At 38.0% G+C, this 19,515-nt stretch overlaps 1 protein-coding gene across 10 annotated transcripts in view; it reads left to right on the top strand.

Annotated features, from left to right (window-relative positions):
• The window catches only part of LOC139970230 (ER membrane protein complex subunit 10-like), a 69,603-nt gene that overhangs the window by 27,330 nt on the left and 22,758 nt on the right, over nucleotides 1-19,515 (top strand). For all 10 annotated transcript variants that reach the window (XR_011794068.1, XR_011794067.1, XR_011794066.1 and 7 more), the window contains 2 exons: nucleotides 9,411-9,483; nucleotides 14,102-14,217. Coding sequence is in view for 7 of the 10 variants with exons in the window: in XM_071975871.1 (XP_071831972.1) it covers nucleotides 9,411-9,483; nucleotides 14,102-14,217 (189 nt within the window). In the remaining 3 variants the exon portion in view is untranslated. The remainder of the gene's footprint in view (nucleotides 1-9,410; nucleotides 9,484-14,101; nucleotides 14,218-19,515) is intronic.

Below are 19,515 nucleotides of genomic sequence, written 5' to 3'. Positions count from 1 at the left end.
CAGTTCATTGCACCGTGGGAACAAAACAACACATTGAACATGATGTTACAATTTCCCGCCGTCTGGACGCCGAGGGTTAATTTTCGTGTAATATGCAAATTATGAATGGTACTATTCTGCGAAGAAAAGAGAAGAAAAAAAAGGGAAAAGGGGGGGGGGGATGAGGAGGAAGGAAGGGAAAAGAAAAAAAAGAAAGAGAAAAAGGAGAATAAAATCCAATAAATCCCAAGGGCACTGTACTGTATCGATATCTAGCGATATCTGGGATGAAATTCCCAAAATCTTCCCTAAACTGTTGATTCCCTCCACCCCCCCCCGCCCACCCTCCCACAGTTTATTATTTACTTCTCGTTATTTAATCCTCTCTTTATCCTTCCACAGTGTATATTTTTCCCTGACTTATTTTCTTCTCTCCCTCTTTGTTTACTAATCCGTTTACTTCTTTATTTGTGTTCACCTTGCCCTCTGTACTGTAAACATACACTAATACAGTAGTTTGCCTCTTGTATTTTCTGTTACTCGTCTTTGCGTCCGAAGTTCCTACTAGGGTCGAAACTAGCCCCCCCCCCATCCCTCCCTTATTTTTTAACATAATGACCAGAAATAACAGGTTTTACTTTGACGGGGCGTAAAAAAAAAACTTAGTTTATAAAAAAATTTTGACCAACATGTTTTCGGACCAACATATTTTTTTGACCAAACTGATTTTGGTCCCAAAAAATTTGAGTACAAACAATTAAATTTCGGGTCACAAGCAATTTTCGGTCACAACTATTTGGGTCATAACAAACTTTGGGCCCTCTTTTTTCGTGAAAAAAACTTGGTGCGTCCAAAAAATTGTGTCCCCCCAAAAATTGTGTCCCCCCAAAAAAGTTAGGTCAGAAAAAATGTTGGTCCAAAAAAATTGAGTCCCCCCAACAAAAAAAATTGGGTCCCAAAAAATTTGGGGCCCAAAAAATTAAGTCCCCTCCCCAAAAAAATTGGTCCGAAAAACGAGGGCCAAAAAGATTGAGTCTCCAAAAAAGAAATTGGGTCCGAAAACATTTTCGTCCATAAAAAAATAGAGTCCAAACAAATTGTCGGAACATAAATACGTCGGAACATAGAGACGTCGGAACATAGGGATGTCACCATAGATAGAGCTTATTTAAACGCATTTTAGTATTCCTCACACTGCCGATAAAAAGTCTGTATCTCCTTCCGTTTTCGAGTTATGGGTGATTTAAAGTTTACAAAGTATAAAAGGTGTTGCCTCAAATAATGTTTTTCGATTTACGAATAACATGAGTGTGATTTTATTTAGTAGATCATATTGGACAAGCTCCGAAATTGTACTGATAGATAGAGTGTACTTACAATGCATTTTAAAATTCGATTTTAAGTTAATCTAAAGTTGCGTAAATGTGCTCTGATGTCAGTCTATTTGGTTCAAAATAAATTTCCAAAAATTAAATCTTCTCTCAACACTTTTCAGTGTCTGTAGTAAAATCAGTTCATATGAAAAAAACGATGTACACTAAGGTCTTTGTTTAAGCACGTCACCACCCCCCCCCCACCCCTCCACTTTCCCCCAAGCTTTGAAGTCGACCCTTGGATAACGCGCGTGGGAATTGCTGCGGGTGTGTTTGATGTTCCGACCATTTAACTATGTTACATTCAAATGGCGCCGCGGCGTCTGCATTGCAGTGCCAGGTCGTAACAACAAAACTAAATGGAAGTTTTAAATCTATTAATTCACTGTTAACATTCTGGATAACATCCACTAAATTTGTGTTCGGTCTGCAGATGTTTTATTCTTCACATTATGGTGCCTTTATATTGTAAGATATTGCCGGTAAAGAAACAAATCTTTTACCAATACTATATTATCGTAGGTGGATTGAAAACATTAAACACCGTTGCACTCGGAAAGGTAATTTTTTTGGTACAGGGAAAGTAGTAAAACATTTGGATATATATATGAGTTGTTACATTGTTTTGCATCGAAGTTCGTGCATGTTGCGATAATACTGTAAACAACTTAGGCTAGGCCGCCTAGCAATGTACAGTAAGTTCAGAAGCGCATTGTCTTTTGTTCATCAACAGGCTGTAGGCCTGGTATCGTCTGACTAACTGACGCTACGGACTATAATTTTAACAATAGCGACCGATTTAATCCTTTCATGAATGGTCGGTCCGCAACTTGGGTTAGGCCGCTTAGCAATGTCAGTTCAGTACAGTAGTTCTCTTTAGTTTATCAACAGACTGTAGGCCTGGTATCGTCCGGATTATCCGACGCTACCGACGGAAAATTTAACAATAGCGATCGATTAAACCTTTCATGAATGGTCGGTCCGCATCTTGAGTTATCGTCAGGCTAATACACCTGTACTTGTGCAGTATATCGTCGGGTAGAATTTTTAAAGTCGGATCGTCGAAATTGAAATTTATCGTACGGTATAGTCTGTATAGTCAGGTGGTGTCAACCTCGACGTAACACCACTGTATGAGTGCTTTCTCAATCTTGGATTTGTTTAGCTGATACATTAAAGGTCATTATAGGTGAATGTTACATCATCGAAACCACTATGCATTTTTGCATTCTGGTTTTGTTACTGCTCTACTCCCTCTGCTCTGTATTTTTTTGTTTTGAAGGTTAGTAAATAGTTGTTGTAAATTGCAAGTCTTTGTCAAAACAAGACGTTACTTCAATATATTTCTTCGCAGCAATTTTGTGTTCAAACTTGTATCACCTTTGATTTGTTCGTAGCAGAAATGATCCCAGTACTGATAAGTTTATTCCGTCCAAATTATTAGACAGATTCACGTTTAAAAATGTTTAAAATGTTGGAAACATCAGAAAGTCCTCATAATACGCAGATGTTACGAACGTTTTACCCTAGATGAAGTGTCCGTTTCTCACCCTTCAAGGTCCAGCCGTCCGGTTATTTTTCTTTCTTGTTTGTAATGGATATCAAAGTTTTTTTTGGGTGGCCAATAATAAAATGTATTGCGCATAAGCTGAACATTTTAAGAAACAAACCCCAGGGACGTAAAATCTCGCTGTTCGCGGGTAGCGCACATACTTGTACTTGTAGGTTGCTGCAAAAGTTGAGCTCACACACGCTAAGCAAGGTACCTGGGAGACTGCTTGGGTCACCCCTCCTCTCTAAAGAAATGGCTTAATATATTGTTGCACGTTTTCATGGCAGTTTGCCAAGGTTCTAAGAAGTTTTCTTTTGCTAACTCAAAATGGAATGCAAATTAACAGGTGTCTGCAGTCTGTGTCAGCAGAAACCAGGATATGACCTAGATTTCCAGGGCAGTCAATTCTGCGCGTGCACCGCAATCATGATACGTGTCTGGAAATGGGGGTTAAGAAATTTGTAAGATAGTAAAGTACGCATGAAACAGGAAAACGAAAACTCCCTAATGATACTTAATGTTGCAAAACATGGATTTTAGTCTACTCCTTCATGTTCGTTTACAACTGGTTATTATAATTTCAAGTTGAATGGAGCTGGTAAGCATCTTAGTGCCATTTTATACTGTCTTCGAACACTTTTGCCATGGCTAACCAGTCTGTGAATCCTCAATGTTTTTTTAGTCGGTAAACGGACATTCAACACAAAATGTAATGCAATTGGATAATGGTTTCCTACATTCTTAGAAGTATAAGTTTCTTTTACGTAACAACTCTTTTCTGTTTAAAATTTTTGTTCTAGTTTACTCAATTCCACTGATTATTTTGTCATTACGACACTTCTTGCGACAAAGAATTACCCATTCGTTTCTTAATTGTAGATAATATCCCACTCTGCATGTTCAGGACATCACAATAAGTCAACATGGAAATCTAGCCTAACCATATTTTTAATCGCTCAAATTGTGTCGCAGTTAGCTAGCACTAAAAATTTTCATCGAAAACATTCGTTATTGCTGCTATCTTCGACCACATGGTAGCCTAACACTACACTAAGTCAATGGGAAAACCTAGCCTAAGTTGCCTAACCATATGTTTATTCGCCGAATTGTATAGTTAGCTGGAACTAACTTCGACCACATTGTAGCCTAACACCACACTAAGTCAATGGGAAAATCTTGCCTAACCATAGGTTTGCAAGAAAAGCACTTTCATATCCTGATGGCGAGTGGGTTTAAGTTAGTAAGTGGCTTTCTTGTGTATGTATATCCAGACGTGATTTTCGGGTTGTAAAAATAAGATTTAAGTCATTGGTAATTATTGCATTTAAGTATATCGCAAGTGTTAATCATTTCGGTACTCAAACGTCGTATCAAAATGGACGAGACGAAACAGTTGGACCTTGTCGGCGAATCAAACTTTGAACAGGACTGAAGAAAAAAACATTTCAAGATAGCAACTGATAGTAAGTTTACATTTCTGTAAGTACAGGGTTTTTTCAGTGAACTTGTAATCCTTACAGACCATTGTTATCACGCTGAGGAAAAGTAGCGGCCGTGTGACCACTAATGCTCTAGGTAAACAATCCACTCTTTTGTTCCTTTTGGGCTAGTAATCTTTACCTCAGTCATTTTCGGACACTTTGGGCTTTGATTGCTGGGTTTGAGGTGTTTTTTCTTAACCGCTCAGACGGAACCAGACAGATCCAGATGTTTTCGAACGTTTTCGGATATTTTAAAATTGAACGAATCGATCAACCTCGACGGAACACCACTGTATGAATTTTGTTGGAAGCTAACATCTCTGATCCTGAAAAGGATATTTTCATAGTACTGTATGTTTCTTCTCTCTGCATTGAGAGTTGCTAATTTAAAATGTGAATTCATCCTACAATAATTTCTATTGCAAAGTTTTTCGCTGTCCAATTGACCACATGCTTCAGTAAATTCTTTGGTGCTAAAGCTATTCACATCTAGGCCTACTGTAATTCTCATGATGATTTTTTGCAAAGAGATCAGGATAAATGATGGATCAGGTTTTGAGGATTTGAGCATGTGAAGTGTGGGTAAAAATTGGTTGAAACGGCAGGGTGGGTGAAAGGAGGGTGGGTCGGGCTGCCCCTGTCAAACAGCCAAGCTAAGGCACTGAGCCATCTGCCCTTTATTTGTGTATACATTCACATTCATTCATACTTAGTAAAGATTCCTAAATCCTATTGGTCCATTCAGGTCAGCTGACTGGTTAATCCTGTGAGTAACGCACGGTAAAATTACGGGGCATCACTTTAATAAATCTTTGGTTATATGTAACCAAAATGTTTTGTTTTATGATTTTTCCCCCACACAAATGGTAGTGTATGAATGAACGGGGTTAATCAATGGTCTAGCGTGCGTTACTCACATGATTAATGCACTCCGGGTGTTAATGCTATCGCTGGATGCACTCGGGCTCCGCCCTTGTGCATCGCTTGCATTATCCCCCGATCGTGCATTAATCCTGTGAGTAACGCACGCTAGACCGTTGATTAACCCCTTATTCATAATAGGCAGTGATACGATCACATCTTTACACAGTAGAAATAGGTCATACAATGAACGCAATTGGTGTTTGATCGGGATGCAAGTTTTTTTTCCACAGGGCGCGAACTTTTCAGGGGGCTTCCATCCCGGGGCCGCGAACTTTTTTTCACTAGTAACATTACTGCTGTAGTATATGGTATTCTGTTAACATTACGATGGGTACCAAATATTGGCACACAGAATTATGTAATGTATCTAATTAAGGCCGCCCATAGTGTAAGTATAGAGTGAAAGGATATTGCAGTTACCTTGCTAGGGAAGGCAAGTGTATAGAAAAGTTACAGAAAAGTTCAAAACACAACTGGGGTTATGGTTCTAACTTTCAAAATTAAATAAATTGTGAATATTAAAACATTAAGTTCTGTTCAGGAGATAAATCTTCGGACAACCTCGCCTTCATATTTGGTCATCCAAAGGAAATTTTTGTGTTGTCCAAATAAAAGCAACTTGGACTTTAAAAATGGCGCGCCCTGCACGAAAGCCGTGTACATATAAGTAATACTAAAATGTATGGGTCTTTAGCCTTGTGGGTGAGTACAGTAATGTTAGACTAGTCTATCGGCCTGTGGCTGAAGTCTAATACTCTCAGTGACTAGTCTTACGGAAATCAACAAATATGGAATAGAACTGTAGTGTAGGGTTATTGACATTTTATATGGTGTATGACACCATTCATGATTAATCATGTTGTGTTGTGGGAATTCTCTGGTAGTGAAAAATGACTTCTGTAATTGTTTCTGATCATTTCCAGAGACAGGGTAAGCCCAGGGTATGTAGCTTGTACATTGCAGAAACATAAATGAGCATTCGGTATGCCCACATGCATGGTGTGGTGGTACTGCACACACGCTGCACACCAGCTAGCTTGTCATACGTGCGTGCATCTGTGAGGTAGAAAGCAAGTGTGGTTGTGGCCGCCAGGGTCTGTACCACTAATATCAGTGGTCTTTACTCTGTAGTGTACAAAGTATGTGGTATTGTACACGCACATATACAGCTAAAGTGTAGGATTCCCCCACATTATGGAACATACCAAAAATGTGATTTATTTATTACTTTGTTTCTAATATGAATGGAGGGCGATACCAACAAGCTATTATAATTTTTGGGCGGCGGATTTTTATGATAAAAGATAGGGATTTTCCAAATTTTATTTGAAGTGTTGAACACTAACAGTTGCCGTTTGGATTATTTTAGACTACCAACTCTAAATACTGTTACCTAACTGATTCTACCATGTACCATGTGATCATGGAAAAACTAAGAGGTAACTTTAGTGGTAATATGGCATGAATGTTTATTATGCTCAGGCAGCCTCATGTACTGTAGGATGATTTATACAAAATAATTCATCGAATATCAGCGATCAAGTCTCCATTTCATGATTTGTTTTTCAGGGATGTTCCAAAGAGCTGTTCAGAAGTTCACTTGAAATAATTCTTTTAGGAATGGAAAAAAACAAACATTTAAGATGAAAATCTGTTATTCAAATTTTGTGTGGATAAGGATGCACCAGATCCAAACTTTTGGATCCGGTGAAAATCAGATTTGGCTGGATCTAACAAACTCCAGATTTCTCTAAGAGAAAGTGACATAAAAACAAAAACTGGAGAAAATTTATCGTCCTTTAGCGCAACTTGAGAAAATATGCTTACAAAATAATGCTGCAAATATATTCTTCAAAACATTGGCTTTTTACTAAAAAACATTGAATTACATGTCATCCTCATGATCACAAACTTAAGACATAGATCTTGAAAAATTCAAATATCTAGATGTGATCAAGAGTATTAGGGTCAGGTTAAATGTGAACACATCTTAAATCATTGTTCACAGTAATGAAAAGATGATTGCCTACAAAAAAACAGATAATAGAATAAGGTTTAGTTTCTGGGTGATGTTTAGTTTAGTTTGATTTAATTTAATTCATGAATTGAATGTAGTTGTCAAACTTTACCAGTATATCAAAAATGGATGTGGAAATTAGGCCTTTAGCCTATCCCAAATTTTTTACAGCATAAAGGTAACTAGAAGGCAAACATGTATACATTACCCCCATTTTTTGTACACAGTTAACAAGTAATTTGAGAAGAAAAAGGCCTTGGGATTAAAAAGTCAGAGTCAGACCTTGGTTCTACACAGTTTATAAAGACTCTGTGGTGTAGTGAATCATACCAATGTACCAGTTTAGCTAAGACATGTATGCATATTCTAATATTCATTAAATATCTTCTAGGGTGCTGTTCAATATCCTATGTGGTGTAGTGAATCATACCAATGTACTGATAAAGCAAGATAAAACCAAAGTTAGCTAAGACATGTATGCATATTCTAATATTCATTAAATATCTTCTAGGGTGCTGTTCAATATCCTATGTGGTGTAGTGAATCATACCAATGTACTGATAAAGCAAGATAAAACCAAAGTTAGCTAAGACATGTATGCATATTCTAATATTCATTAAATATCTTCTAGGGTGCTGTTCAATATCCTGTGTGGTGTAGTGAATCATACCAATGTACTGATAAAGCAAGATAAAACCAAAGTTAGCTAAGACATGTATGCATATTCTAATATTCATTAAATATCTTCTAGGGTGCTGTTCAATATCCTATGTGGTGTAGTGAATTATACCAATGTACTGATAAAGCAAGATTAAACCAAAGTTTAGCTAAGAGATGTACAATTCTAATATTCATTAAATATCTTCTAGGGTGCTGTTCAATATCCTATGTGGTGTAGTGAATCATACCAATGTACTGATAAAGCAAGATAAAACCAAAGTTAGCTAAGACATGTATGCATATTCTAATATTCATTAAATATCTTCTAGGGTGCTGTTCAATATAATATGTGGTGTAGTGAATCATACCAATGTACTGATAAAGCAAGATAAAACCAAAGTTTAGCTAAGACATGTATATGCATATTCTAATATTCATTAAATATCTTCTAGGGTGCTGTTCAATATCCTATGTGGTGTAGTGAATCATACCAATGTACTGATAAAGCAAGATAAAACCAAAGTTAGCTAAGACATGTATGCATATTCTAATATTCATTAAATATCTTCTAGGGTGCTGTTCAATATCCTATGTGGTGTAGTGAATCATACCAATGTACTCATAAAGCAAGATAAAACCAAAGTTTAGCTAAGGGATGTATGCATATTCTAATATTCATTAAATATCTTCTAGGGTGCTGTTCAATATCCTATGTGGTGTAGTGAATCATACCAACAATGTACTGATAAAGCAAGATTAAACCAAAGTTGGCTAAGACATGTATGCATATTCTAATATTCATTGAATATCTTCTAGGGTGCTGTTCAATATCCTACAGTATGTGGTGTAGTGAATCATACCAATGTACTGATAAAGCAAGATTAAACCAAAGTTAGCTAAGACATGTATGCATATTCTAATATTCATTAAATATCTTCTAGGGTGCTGTTCAATATCCTATGTGGTGTAGTGAATCATGCCAATGTACTGATAAAGCAAGATAAAACCAAAGTTTAGCTAAGACATGTATGCATATTCTAATATTCATTAAATATCTTCTAGGGTGCTGTTCAATATCCTATGTGGTGTAGTGAATCATGCCAATGTACTGATAAAGCAAGATAAAACCAAAGTTTAGCTAAGACATGTATGCATATTCTAATATTCATTAAATATCTTCTAGGGTGCTGTTCAATATCCTATGTGGTGTAGTGAATCATGCCAATGTACTGATAAAGCAAGATAAAACCAAAGTTAGCTAAGACATGTATGCATATTCTAATATTCATTAAATATCTTCTAGGGTGCTGTTCAATATCCTATGTGGTGTAGTGAATCATACCAATGTACTGATAAAGCAAGATAAAACCAAAGTTTAGCTAAGAGATGTATGCATATTCTAATATTCATTAAATATCTTCTAGGGTGCTGTTCAATATCCTGACGATGTATTATCCTCAAGTTTATCACTTCCGATCCAACATTCCTTTCAGCCAGGTAAGACCTTAGTTACTCTTACATTCTATTTATTTTTAAGTCACTTGCATGTCCCTAGTATCTTCACTTTTGCTGAAAGGTGAAACATTCCAAACTTTTGGAAATTTGTGATAGAAGTTGAGATCAACTCTTCAGTATGCACATTCACAAATAATTATACTCCCCCTCTTTTTGGTGTTGCATCATTTGAAATTATGTGGGAACATGCTTTGCAAGGAAGATCAGACTTATTTAGTTCTCCCTCCCCTCCTCCTCCCTCCCCAGCCCCATCAGTTAAGCAAGGTTAATAAGGGATGATCACAAACTAATGGCTACTAAGTCTGGTGGGAGAACACAGGACTTAAAATTCCTGGGTCAGTAGTTTGAACCCATTCTTGCTACAGTATGGTAGCACAAGATACCTGTATGTCAGTTTGCCACATTGTTTATTTCTCATGTTAATCCTTTAACTCAGTTAACTTTGCTAAGTACTCAGAAAACCTGTACAAGAACTTCATAACTTTCATAGGGATATCCATTGAGTTATTCTCTTACATGCTGGTACTAGCTTATCTGCCCCTTCTGTTTCTCACTGTATTAGAACTGTTGTAACTTAGGACTAGCCTCATTGGGATGAAAAAGAAAATATTGTTAGACTTGTGTAATATGCTGTCTGGTCTCCAGCCAGGTGGGTGACTGTATAGTAAGAGTCACTCTTTGTGTCCTCTTTCTAGTGTGATATATGTTGTCTGGTCTCCAGCCAGGTGGGTGACTGTATAGTAAGAGTCACTCTTTGTGTCCTCTTTCTAGTGTGATATATGTTGTCTGGTCTCCAGCCAGGTGGGTGACTGTATAGTGAGAGTCACTCTTTGTGTCCTCTTTCTAGTGTGATATATGTTGTCTGGTCTCCAGCCAGGTGGGTGACTGTATAGTGAGAGTCACTCTTTGTGTCGTCTTTCTAGTGTGATATATGTTGTCTGGTCTCCAGCCAGGTGGGTGACTGTATAGTAAGAGTCACTCTTTGTGTCCTCTTTCTAGTGTGATATATGTTGTCTGGTCTCCAGCCAGGTGGGTGACTGTATAGTGAGAGTCACTCTTTGTGTCCTCTTTCTAGTGTGTATAATATGTTGTCTGGTCTCCAGCCAGGTGGGTGACTGTATAGTGAGAGTCACTCTTTGTGTCCTCTTTCTAATGTGTTATATGTTGTCTGGTCTCCAGCCAGGTGGGTGACTGTACAGTAAGAGTCACTCTTTGTGTTCTCTTTCTAGTGTGTTATATGTTGTCTGGTCTCCAGCCAGGTGGGTGACTGTACAGTAAGAGTCACTCTTTGTGTCCCCTTTCCAGTGTGTTATATGTTGTCTGGTCTCCAACCAGGTGGGTGACTGTACAGTATAGTGAGAGTCACTCTTTGTGTTCTCTTTCTGGTGTTTTATATGTTGTCTGGTCTCCAACCAGGTGGGTGACTGTACAGTATAGTGAGAGTCACTCTTTGTGTTCTCTTTCTAGTGTGTTATATGTTGTCTGGTCTCCAACCAGGTGGGTGACTGTACAGTATAGTGAGAGTCACTCTTTGTGTTCTCTTTCTAGTGTGTTATATGTTGTCTGGTCTCCAACCAGGTGGGTGACTGTACAGTAAGAGTCACTCTTTGTGTTCTCTTTCCAGTGTGTTATATATGTTGTCTGGTCTCCAACCAGGTGGGTGACTGTACAGTAAGAGTCACTCTTTGTGTTCTCTTTCCAGTGTGTTATATATGTTGTCTGGTCTACAGCCAGGTGGGTGACTGTACAGTAAGAGTCACTCTTTGTGTTCTCTTTCCAGTGTGTTATATGTTGTCTGGTCTCCAGCCAGGTGGGTGAATGTACAGTAAGAGTCACTCTTTGTGTCCTCTTTCTAGTGTGTTATATGTTGTCTGGTCTACAGCCAGGTGGGTGAATGTACAGTAAGAGTCACTCTTTGTGTTCTCTTTCTAGTGTGTTATATGTTGTCTGGTCTCCAGCCAGGTGGGTGAATGTACAGTAAGAGTCACTCTTTGTGTTCTCTTTCTAGTGTGTTATATGTTGTCTGGTCTCCAGCCAGGTGGGTGAATGTACAGTAAGAGTCACTCTTTGTGTTCTCTTTCTAGTGTGTTATATGTTGTCTGGTCTCCAGCCAGGTGGGTGAATGTACAGTAAGAGTCACTCTTTGTGTTCTCTTTCTAGTGTGTTATATGTTGTCTGGTCTCCAGCCAGGTGGGTGAATGTACAGTAAGAGTCACTCTTTGTGTTCTCTTTCTAGTGTGTTATATGTTGTCTGGTCTCCAGCCAGGTGGGTGACTGTACAGTAAGAGTCACTCTTTGTGTTCTCTTTCTAGTGTGTTATATGTTGTCTGGTCTCCAGCCAGGTGGGTGAATGTACAGTAAGAGTCACTCTTTGTGTTCTCTTTCTAGTGTGTTATATGTTGTCTGGTCTCCAGCCAGGTGGGTGAATGTACAGTAAGAGTCACTCTTTGTGTTCTCTTTCTAGTGTGTTATATGTTGTCTGGTCTCCAGCCAGGTGGGTGAATGTACAGTAAGAGTCACTCTTTGTGTTCTCTTTCTGGTGTGTTATATGTTGTCTGGTCTCCAGCCAGGTGGGTGACTGTACAGTAAGAGTCACTCTTTGTGTTCTCTTTCTGGTGTGTTATATGTTGTCTGGTCTCCAGCCAGGTGGGTGAATGTACAGTAAGAGTCACTCTTTGTGTTCTCTTTCTGGTGTGTTATATGTTGTCTGGTCTCCAGCCAGGTGGGTGAATGTACAGTAAGAGTCACTCTTTGTGTTCTCTTTCTGGTGTGTTATATGTTGTCTGGTCTCCAGCCAGGTGGGTGACTGTACAGTTAGAGTCACTCTTTGTGTTCTCTTTCTGGTGTGTTATATGTTGTCTGGTCTCCAGCCAGGTGGGTGACTGTACAGTAAGAGTCACTCTTTGTGTTCTCTTTCTGGTGTGTTATATGTTGTCTGGTCTCCAGCCAGGTGGGTGACTGTACAGTAAGAGTGTTATATATGTTGTCTGGTCTCCAGCCAGGTGGGTGACTGTATAGTAAGAGTCACTTTGTGTTCTCTTTCCAGTGTGTTATATGTTGTCTGGTCTCCAGCCAGGTGGGTGAATGTATAGTAAGAGTCACTCTTTGTGTCCTCTTTCTAGTGTGTATAATATGTTGTCTGGTCTCCAGCCAGGTGAGTGACTGTATATATAGTAAGAGTCACTCTTTGTGTTCTCTTTCTAGTGTGTTATATGTTGTCTGGTCTCCAGCCAGGTGGGTGACTGTATAGTAAGAGTCACTTTGTGTTCTCTTTCCAGTGTTTTATATGTTGTCTCGTCTCCAGCCAGGTGGGTGACTGTACAGTAAGAGTCACTCTTTGTGTTCTCTTTCTAGTGTGTTATATGTTGTCTGGTCTCCAGCCAGGTGGGTGAATGTATAGTAATAGTCACTCTTTGTGTTCTCTTTCTAGTGTGTATAATATGTTGTCTGGTCTCCAGCCAGGTGAGTGACTGTATATACAGTAAGAGTCACTCTTTGTGTTCTCTTTCTAGTGTGTTATATGTTGTCTGGTCTCCAGCCAGGTGGGTGACTGTATAGTAAGAGTCACTTTGTGTTCTCTTTCCAGTGTTTTATATGTTGTCTCGTCTCCAGCCAGGTGGGTGACTGTACAGTAAGAGTCACTCTTTGTGTTCTCTTTCTAGTGTGTTATATGTTGTCTGGTCTCCAGCCAGGTGAGTGACTGTATATATAGTAAGAGTCACTCTTTGTGTTCTCTTTCTAGTGTGTTATATGTTGTCTGGTCTCCAGCCAGGTGGGTGAATGTATAGTAAGAGTCACTCTTTGTGTTCTCTTTCTAGTGTGTTATATGTTGTCTGGTCTCCAGCCAGGTGGGTGACTGTATAGTAAGAGTCACTTTGTGTTCTCTTTCCAGTGTTTTATATGTTGTCTCGTCTCCAGCCAGGTGGGTGACTGTACAGTAAGAGTCACTCTTTGTGTTCTCTTTCTAGTGTGTTATATGTTGTCTGGTCTCCAGCCAGGTGGGTGAATGTACAGTAAGAGTCACTCTTTGTGTTCTCTTTCCAGTGTTTTATATGTTGTCTCGTCTCCAGCCAGGTGGGTGAATGTACAGTAAGAGTCACTCTTTGTGTTCTCTTTCTAGTGTGATATATGTTGTCTGGTCTCCAGCCAGGTGGGTGACTGTACAGTAAGAGTCACTCTTTGTGTTCTCTTTCCAGTGTTTTATATGTTGTCTGGTCTCCAGCCAGGTGGGTGACTGTACAGTAAGAGTCACTTTGTGTTCTCTTTCTAGTGTGTTATATGTTGTCTGGTCTCCAGCCAGGTGGGTGAATGTACAGTAAGAGTCACTCTTTGTGTTCTCTTTCTAGTGTGATATATGTTGTCTGGTCTCCAGCCAGGTGGGTGAATGTACAGTAATAGTCACTCTTTGTGTTCTCTTTCCTCTCAACAACCCAGTTCATTTGAAGTTGGGATGGGTGAACAGGGAGTGACCCTTCAGCAGAGTGTTCATTAGTTCCTACCCCTCCTCTGGTTTGGGCATCTCACCAGGGCTGCAACAATGCATTATTTGCCTGCACATATTATGTCACATGTTAACTTTGAAGTTATTATTTATTTGCAGGAAACAATGCAGTTTTTACAGAGAGAGGATTCTTGAATTTCAAGTCCTTAAATCAAGGAATTGGATCTTATCTTCAATCAACAGTTTTATCTCTAGAAGAAATAAATCAATTAAAGGTATGTAGCTGAGTATGCCTAAGAAAATGCACAAAACAGGGCGTGATAGTCCAAAAAAGATGTCCAGACACATTATGCTCAGTTGGATGTTTCGTCTGCACTAAATGTTGGTTGTGAGGTTCCTAAATTTGATAGTTAGTCTGATAAATGCAGGAATTTAAATTACTCTAGTCTGGAAGTCATATTTCAGTATATAGTAGACTCAGCATCACCTTATCGGTTCTTTTCCCAAAGTGAGGATCACATCAGTTTTCAGTCAAAATTGTCTATAAATTGTATGGTATGCTTTGGCATTGTCATTGAGAGTGAATAAATTGTATGGTATGCTTTGGCATTGTCATTGAGAGTGAATAAATTGTATGGTATGCTTTGGCATTGTCATTGAGAGTGAATAAATTGTATGGTATGCTTTGCCATTGTCATTGAGAGTGAATAAATTGTATGGTATGCTTTGCCATTGTCACTGAGAGTGAATAAATTGTATGGTATGCTTTGGCATTGTCATTGAGAGTGAATAAATTGTATGGTATGCTTTGGCATTGTCATTGAGAGTGAATAAATTGTATGGTATGCTTTGGCATTGTCATTGAGAGTGAATAAATTGTATGGTATGCTTTGCCATTGTCATTGAGAGTGAATAAATTGTATGGTATGCTTTGGCATTGTCATTGAGAGTGAATAAATTGTATGGTATGCTTTGGCATTGTCATTGAGAGTGAATAAATTGTATGGTATGCTTTGCCATTGTCATTGAGAGTGAATAAATTGTATGGTATGCTTTGCCATTGTCATTGAGAGTGAATAAATTGTATGGTATGCTTTGGCATTGTCATTGAGAGTGAATAAATTGTATGGTATGCTTTGGCAATTGTCATTGAGAGTGAATAAATTGTATGGTATGCTTTGCCATTGTCATTGAGAGTGAATAAATTGTATGGTATGCTTTGGCATTGTCATTGAGAGTGAATAAATTGTATGGTATGCTTTGGCAATTGTCACTGAGAGTGAATAAATTGTATGGTATGCTTTGCCATTGTCATTGAGAGTGAACCCTGTTACAGATATTCTTCAGGAATAAAGTATAATCTTGAATATTATGATGCCATACTAGCCAACCAAAGTACGAAGGACTGGAAAGGAAAACAATTATGGATGGAGATGTACATATGGTAGAATTTATGTTGGAAAGTGAAGACCTCTAAACAACTGTCCTTAATGGAGCCCATTGACTTTGGTCGACATTCCTAAACTTTTTCAATATCCATTCCACAGAGTGTCACTTGCTAACGGTGCAAGTAAGGCATTCTCTTGTACCTACTTGTGATTATTGTTTACCTTGCCTTCTAGATATTTTGTCACACAGGCCCTTACTCCTGTTATGTTAGTATCAATGACCAGCGGTCAGCAAATTGTATTTGAAGTACAGAATAAGTTATGTTACTTGTACAGTAGTTTATTTTGTTTTATGAAATTGTTATCTAATTTTACCAGTGAAATCAAAGCCAAAATCTGCTTTAAACTGGTACAAATTAATCAATACTATTTTAACATTTGATAATGATGAATGTTTTTTTGTGGATTCAAGTGCCAACAAAAGAAGAATGAGAAAATGTTTTGATGGAGTGAAGTGCTTCTCTTAGGCTATTGGTTCTAAGGCAGTGAGGGGAACATGACAAACTCATAAATATCTGCCAAAAGCCTCAGATAATTTTATCTGAGGCGAAGCATATATACTGTATGAGGCGAAGTCATATGAGGCGAAGGCATAGGCGAAGGCATATGGGGGAAGGCATGTGAAGCGAAGGCATACAGGTATGGTCATTTTCACAATCAGTGGTGTAACTTTTGTATACTGAGGGCCAAAATTTCAAACACCTATATTGACATTTTTACTTACATCACATGTTACAGGGTTTAAATTTTTGGAACTTCAACTTTTCGGAGCTTAAACATATACGTTTATGGATGTAATTTTTCGGTGACTGTATGACTCTAGGAAACTTTAAGCAAAAAGAAATTTTTTTAAGCAACCATATTTACACAGTGTTAAAACAGTACTCTGATTCAAATAAACTTGAAATTGCTTATCATACTATGTTACTTAAAAATGAAAAGGATTTGGCAGAAAGTTTTTAATACTATTGCAGATATTTCCATGTTAACTAAAAATTTATTGGAAATCAAGGATTTTTTTTCTTAATTTTAACTCTAAATTATTTAAAAAAAAGATAAGGCCAAGTCAAACACCCTAAATAATGTCTCCTCACACAGGGCTAATATCCAATCCAAGTTGCCCAAAATATCCATGTAGTTTTGAAAAAGTTGTATTTTTCCCACTTACGCGTTTCGGAGGTGACGTTAACAGTTTACGTGTGTTTCGGAGGTGACAAAAATGTTTACAAGTTGTTGTAAAGGCTTTTCTGCTAATGAAAAAGAATTAAACACTTAATGTCAATGTATATTCATAACATCTGTAATCAAACACTGATTTAAATAAAAAATATTTATGCCAAGTAGCAGAGAATGTACGTAAACTACCTGTACAACTAGTGAAATAAGTGAAAGAATACAGAACTCAGAATACAATAGTTTTATGTTATAAAAGATAGGTAAATGTCAGGTAAAGCAAATATGGGCATTTAAAAAGCAATTGTAAACATTGGGTTGAAGTCTCTTACTGTAGCACCAATATTGCAAATGATTATCTCACATACAACATATACCTTCAGTCTCTTTTGTTTCGGAGGTGACGCTAAACGTTTACACAACCCAGAAGGCTTGATTCATGCTAAAACACATAGAACTTACCTTGGAAAGTATGATAAACATTAGAAGGATATGTTGATAATATTTTAATGACATTCATGATACTAGAACTATGGCTGTCTTTGCTGCCATCCATGATAACTTGGAGACAATAATGTATCTGTTCAAAATCATTCGGTTAAATTCACACTGTTTTGGCTAATTGCATATGAAATATTTAAGCACAAAGACATGATTAACATTGCGTAGCCATTAGCAGTTGTGACTGCTAGTTACAGTATCATTTATGTTGGTTACACTTTTGGCAGTGAAACTTTCTGTCACATTCCTGTACCTTTTACAAATTTGTAGAGGACATTCAGTCTAATATTATGGAAAAAAACACATCATTAACATGACCTAACCACAGTCTATCAAAATTTCAGTGAAAAGTTAGGTTAACACTTGTCAAATACTGCACAAATGATGGGCTAAAATCATTTAACAGCAGCTTGGCTACTGTTAAACTTGGCTACTTGGCCTTGTTCACATTTAAGAATGCACCCGTACTTCAAGTCCTCGAGGGCAATTAATTCCCTTAGTGTGAATACTTCTTTACTCATACTTCAAGTCGGCATGCAGTCTTAAGAATTTATCCTCTCTGGGGTTTCATTCAATCGCTATTGCATTCTCAATAAATGTAATGTGAATGGTCGGAGACTTAATGGTGACCCGAGATTTCCGATACCTGTATATCAAGTTGCAATTGGGCGGGTAGTACGTACATGTTTGTCAGCGCGTTGCCCTTCTTATTGAAACACTACCAAACGATGCTATTCGTGAACCCATTTCATTTTCTTTGAACCGATTTGACCAACACTGAAGAAAAGACGCGTTAACAGTTGTGCGACAAAAACAAACTAAATTACAGTCCACTTAAATCTACTGTAATAACCTTGAATTCATTGTACGCCGTACTGACAGATTTTGCCATTTGATGGTTATTTCAAAACGGATGACTTTGCGTTCGGTTGCTACGGAAGTTAGTAAAAGGGTAAAACCATTACGTCTGGCCTGGCCTATTATGAAGTTGCCCTAGCCTACTGTATACAGATACAGTAGACCTTACTAGGTCTTTAGACCAAACATTAATGCTTTTGATGTTAGATAAGCCTCAAATGCGACATCAAGCAGTAAAACACTGACTAGCAAGATCGTTTGCTCATCCACTTGAAGGGTTTTGAAGAAATTCAAATCTGGGTTAACATACTGTATTATGGTAATGCCATTACGGAGTGGTTTGAATTCAGTATACTGTTTATGTGCGATGATTGTACATTGCCCTGCAGTGGTGTACGGAGTAGTACGTACTAGTACAGCACATAAGACAATGGCGAAGCACAGGGGGAATGTAAACAGCTAATATGACCTTTTCACGTCTGCGCAGTATATTAATCTCGCAAGCAGATGAAACTTACTCGTTCTGAAATGTGAATGCGTCTTGTTCTTAACTAGTTAATCCTCCTCGCCGACTTAATATCAATAATCGCCCAGGTTGCATTCTTAAATGTGAACAAGGCCTAACAGACCATCTGGAGCAACAATCTAGAGTTAAATAAGTTTTCACTCTATAAAGGTTAGTTGTTTGTAATTGGTTGTTAAAGGCATTGAAGACTCGCCCCAAACCGCGTGCGGCCATCTGAAAAACGTCACTTTCTGTTGCTTGCAAGTGATGTTTTGCTTGTGTCACTACAAAATGCAGACAGTAATGAAACGTGATACCTTGTTATCTTTAGCTGCACCTGAGATGTCCATCGCTGTATCGTTTATACAATGTGCTGTGCTGTAGCTGTACTGACTGTACACTAGTGTCTAATTAACGATGGTAGCAAGCTGTATGTGTATTTTCTGGGATCGATGGTGGTGTCTAACACTTCTGTTACACCTCATAGAAACTAGGTCAGATTACCAGCATTAGACGTTTCCTTTTGCGCCAGTCTTCACACCCTTTAAGAAAAGGGAGGGGAATTCCCTGTTCAAATTTTATGTATTTTTGGGAAATCTCTTTTCAGACAATGTGCTGTGATAACAACAGCTCATTAAAGAAGCAATAAGATACTTTCTTTTTGCTGCAAATGTACAGCAGCAGGTCTACATATTGTAAACAAATATTCTGAACTTTTGTAGGATATTTACCTGGACCAAATAGTAGAGGCATCCGTGGTAATAGTGGGAATCATGCAAATTAATGTGTATACTGGTACAGGTCAACATGGTGCAAAATTAAACCTGTGAACATGTACTCAACAGCACTGTTGAACTCACAGAAGGTAACATATAACTGCAGCACAAATGTATGCACTAGTAGAATACTTCAGAAATATGCTCAAACAAAGGGACAGTTCAGTATATTACTGTACATGTAAACAATCAATGTCACCTCCAAAACAATAGCAAAGACCACAGGCAGATTGAGCTAATATCTGATAAATTTGTCCCATGTTAATAAAGTTTTAAAAACTGCATGTTTGGTGATTGTGATCTTTTATGGAC

This window comes from Apostichopus japonicus, chromosome 7 (assembly GCF_037975245.1).
Source record: "Apostichopus japonicus isolate 1M-3 chromosome 7, ASM3797524v1, whole genome shotgun sequence".
Taxonomy (NCBI): domain Eukaryota; kingdom Metazoa; phylum Echinodermata; class Holothuroidea; order Aspidochirotida; family Stichopodidae; genus Apostichopus; species Apostichopus japonicus.
Note: the sequence above shows the minus strand (reverse complement) of the source record. Positions and strands in the feature narration are given on the sequence as shown.